The following is a 4435-nucleotide window of genomic DNA, read 5'->3' as shown; positions in this document are numbered from 1 at the left end:
ATTTATGTCATGTGTTGTAAATTGGAAACATCAAATCTAAATAAAAGAATACAAATTTTTTTTTTATATCATGATTCCTGAACTAATATGTTATCTGTATACAAATTTTTCTCTATTGGATACTAGTGATTTCAATGACATAAAAGAGTTTAATTATAGAAAAAAAATTAAATACTATTGTTGCTAATCCTATTTAAATTACTAGACCTTAGCAGTTCATATATATCTACTGCCATTACATACATATACCAGACTATATGCTTTATTTACCTATTTATTTTATATTAATTATTATGAAAATGGCATAAACTTTGAAATATAAATTTTGTTGTTTCCTTTAAATATATTTGTTGATACTTTTCCTCATTTTTCAAATTTCTTTTATTGATTACAATTTGTTACATACAGTAAGTAACTCATAATAATCTTGAAATTGAAAAATTTTGCTAAAATACTTAATTATTGTTTAATTGTCTTTAGGTACCTGAAAAAAAACATTTGAAAGCATTTGTTTCTATGGCTGGACCTGAGGTTTTATGCATTAGTTCTGAAAAGTCTTCTCAAGATGTCTTGAAGGTAATATCTATTATTTCCCATTACTTGTCAAGTTATGATATGAAACGTAATATTAAGTTTTATCATAGTTTGTGCAGTTTTGATGCCTGAATGTTAGTGTACTAACACCATGATTATGCTTCAATTCATGTGTGGATGAATGCTTTTTAAATAATTTTGTATCCAAAGTCCAAAGTCTTGTCAGTGGAGGAAATTGTCAATTGGATAATTCCTTCCTGCTATTCAGAAGAAAAGGAAGTTACACATTAATGTTGTGCTTGTTTGTCCTTTGTTGTACTGCTATCATTTTTATAGGCTCCTAACTTTTTTAACCAGTCAAAGGATGTATAAGAACATAAATATATGAATTACTAATAATTGTTATTATGTTAACTATTAATACAATGAATCTTCGGACACCCATCTTAATGGAGAATTTTCTTAAGGTCCAACATTTTACAAATTTAATGCATTGGAACCCCTCCACTCCTGACATTGAAACCAATTTTATTTCTCATCTGCACTTTTCATTTTTCTGCAGCATACAACAGTAATAAATTACTCAATATTCCAGAACAAAATCATCTTAATTTTTTTTATCCAAGGGTTTTTAATTTGGCACTAATTTGACACAGATCTCGATGATCCTTGAAATTCAACATTACTATCCGACAATTTTAATTTTTTTTTTAGGCTTGACATAATGACTCAGAAACTTTTTTCGTTACTGGTAAAATTAATAATTAATTTAGTAATGTGCATATAAAATGTTATTTTCAAATATAACTTAAGAGATATAATTAGATTTATTTTTTTTTTTTTTTTTTTTTTTTAGTGAAACTTCTTTTGTTCTACAACTCAAAAAAAAAAATATACAGAAAAGTAAATGGATTTTGTGATGCGAGGATGAAACAGAAGTAGTAAAGGGGGGCAATACTGGTCAATTCTAGTAGGAAAATTTGTATTGTAATATGAGAGTAGGGAGTTAAAGTAACTTTAAATCCCGGCAGTGCCAGTCTGATTGAATGAGTTTCTTTCTTCTAATAGGAGAATATTAGTTCCTATTACAATATAAAAAATTTTCCTGGTAGAATTGATTTAGGTAATGGCTGTTCTATTCTAATTATTATTATTATTCTGGAACTAATATTTTCTGACTTAAGCTATAAAAGGGTACGCATGATCATTATTAATACATTATTTCATTGCCAGAGGTTTCAATTCTGTTGGCCAGCCAGTCCCAAGATTGCCATAATTTGTTTTTAAATATAAAAATAGTATTAATTTTTATGGACTTATAAGGTATCATAGTTTAAATATGACGATATGAACACAATTCTATTATTTCATTTTTGTTTTCTTTTTATATCTTTTTCTTCAATCAAGTCATATTAAATCATTTTATATTTGAGGCATTGAAGATCCAAGTCCATTATTAATAAAAATGAGAGAAGTTCATTTAATTTAATAAATCTAGTATAGTTGTAATGTTAACTTTAATCCAGTTATAATTTTTTTAGAGAATAGAAAGGGAGGCTACATTCATTTACCAAACTCTAACTGTTCCGGAGGAAGATGCTGCAAATGTCTTGTATATCAATGGAACTTTAATACATAGAGCTTCTGAGGAAATACCACAGGCTGCAAAGGTAATGTCTTTTATAATTATTATTTTGTTTCTATTCCCTGACATACATTTTTAAAAGTGTTTCACATGAGATGCTTAATTCAAAAACTGTCACAATTCATTTCAAAATATTTATTAGGAGACCCACTTTTGATCTAACCTCATGAGTTGGAATTTGTATACTGGAATACAACACTTAAGGCAAACATAGTTTTTACTCGATAATGTAGTTGTGACAAAAATTTTTTATATATATACATAGTAATATCTTCTTTTTGAGTAAATATTATATTTTTATGTATAAAGAGTTTTTAATGTGTTTTTATTTTATGTATCGTTTCAATATTGTTCATTTGCTTTGTTAAACCAAAAAGAAACCTAACCAATTTTCTTCAGTCAAATATGGAGTGGGAATATCGTTATTCAAAACAAAGAAGATGGTGGGGCGTTTCTTGCCAAAAGTCTGTTGAATCGTGGCTATGTTGAGCAGATTCAAGTATTTTTAAAACTTTATTTTAGCTTCCCATCATAATTGAAATTACAATACATTTAAGAAAAAATAGAAGTTAAGAATTAGTATTAAAGAAAATTATTCATGAGGGAAATTATAAGAAAAAACTCAAAACCGTAGTGCTACAATCCATGTTGAGAACGAACACCTATAGAAGGGGAAGGAAGTGAGCTTGGTTTTTGGAATGATTTGTTGCTTAGGCGTGGAGTGATATTTCCTGGATGCAGGAGGTCCTCATCATCTTTTGTCTAACTCAAGGGTAGACATCTTGAAATAGAAGACATCGAAGAGTCACCCAAGAAGAATAAGGGACTCTTGGTTTGGATTCCCTAGTGAGAGGACGTCTGTTGGCTGGAAGCCATTATTGATGGTTAGACATAGCATTTTGGGAAAGAAGACATTAAGACTCATCAATCATCAAAAGAAGATTATGTATGTGGTTAGTTTTGTTCTAACTAGAATTTAATACATTTGTACAATAGCTATTAATTTAGTTTAAGTGTTATTAGTAGTAAAGTGTCTGTTCTAATTGCCTAGAAAACACCCTGAGATTAAGAGTGTAATATTTTATACAATAAAATAAAAATTCTCATATCTGTTTAATATTTAATCTTGTTATTTAACCTTGTCATCTTCAAAACTATGTTTTAGATCTGAGAAAAATAAAAAACTATCAATTTCCCTTTTACTTTAAAATAATTTTTGAATATCACAAAATATATATTTATAATTTTTTTTTGTCACAATATAGCATTATATAATATATAAGTCAATATTTATCTGCAATTTAGTTATAATTTTGTTTATGGTGGTAACACTGTTGTTTTGCGTTGAAGATGCATTGTTTATTGGTTTTTATGTCTAAAGGTTTCAAGCTGCTAATTTAGTTTTGTTATCGCTGTTGTGCTGTTAATCATGGCTACTCTGCTTTCTACTTGCACTAAAGAAGAGCAACATTCAGTGATCCGTTTTTTGTAGTCTGAAGACGTTTGAGGGGCCCAAATTCATCGAATACTTTCAGTACTGTACAGGAACAGTGTCTACAAATGGATTGAAAAATTAAAAAATGGTCGCACAATGAAGGAGCTGGACGACCGTTTACCGCCACAAATGAAGAAACTTATGCTTACTGTTTTTTGGGACTCACAAGGTCCTGTAGTGGAACATTATGAGGAAAAGGGCACAACAATAAACAGTGTGTGTTACAGTGAGATGCTTACTGCCAAGCTAAAGCCTGCAATTGGAAGCAAATGCCGGACTGCTGTCAAAAGGTGTTGTGTTGTTGCAAGACAATGCCCGTCCGGATACTGCTGCCCACACTGCTGAAACGTTCCAGGAACTCAATTTTGAAGTACTGGCGCATCCTCCATATAGTCCTGATCTTGCCCCTACTGACTATCACTTTTTTGGTCCACTCAAAGAGGCATTAAGGGGCTGTTGATTTCGGACAAAGCAATGAAAGAAGCAGTGCTGGCTCGCTGCTCAACCAAAAATCTTCTTTTATGAAGCTTGTACAACGATGGACCGAATGTGTTGAAAAACAAGGGGACTATGCCGAAAAATGATCTACTTATAAGTTTACTATTTGATTACAATAAAATTTTATAACTGTATTGCGGATAATAATTGACTTATTCTCGTATATATATATATATATATATTGTAATATGCTCTTTTTGAGTAAATAGTATATTTTTGATGTATAAAGGGTTTTGATATGTTTTATTTTATGTATCATTATA

General features: G+C 29.7%; 1 protein-coding gene across 1 annotated transcript in view; it reads left to right on the top strand.

Annotated features, from left to right (window-relative positions):
* LOC106686114 (N(G),N(G)-dimethylarginine dimethylaminohydrolase 1) overlaps positions 1–4435 on the top strand; it is a 22320-nt gene that overhangs the window by 7813 nt on the left and 10072 nt on the right. Inside the window, exons 4-5 of the mRNA XM_067047921.1 lie at positions 481–576; positions 2076–2204. Coding sequence (XP_066904022.1) covers positions 481–576; positions 2076–2204 — 225 coding nt within the window. The remainder of the gene's footprint in view (positions 1–480; positions 577–2075; positions 2205–4435) is intronic.

Source organism: Halyomorpha halys, unplaced genomic scaffold (genome assembly GCF_000696795.3).
Source record: "Halyomorpha halys isolate HHAL.00 unplaced genomic scaffold, Hhal_1.1 Scaffold34.1, whole genome shotgun sequence".
Lineage (NCBI taxonomy): Eukaryota > Metazoa > Arthropoda > Insecta > Hemiptera > Pentatomidae > Halyomorpha > Halyomorpha halys.
Note: the sequence above shows the minus strand (reverse complement) of the source record. Positions and strands in the feature narration are given on the sequence as shown.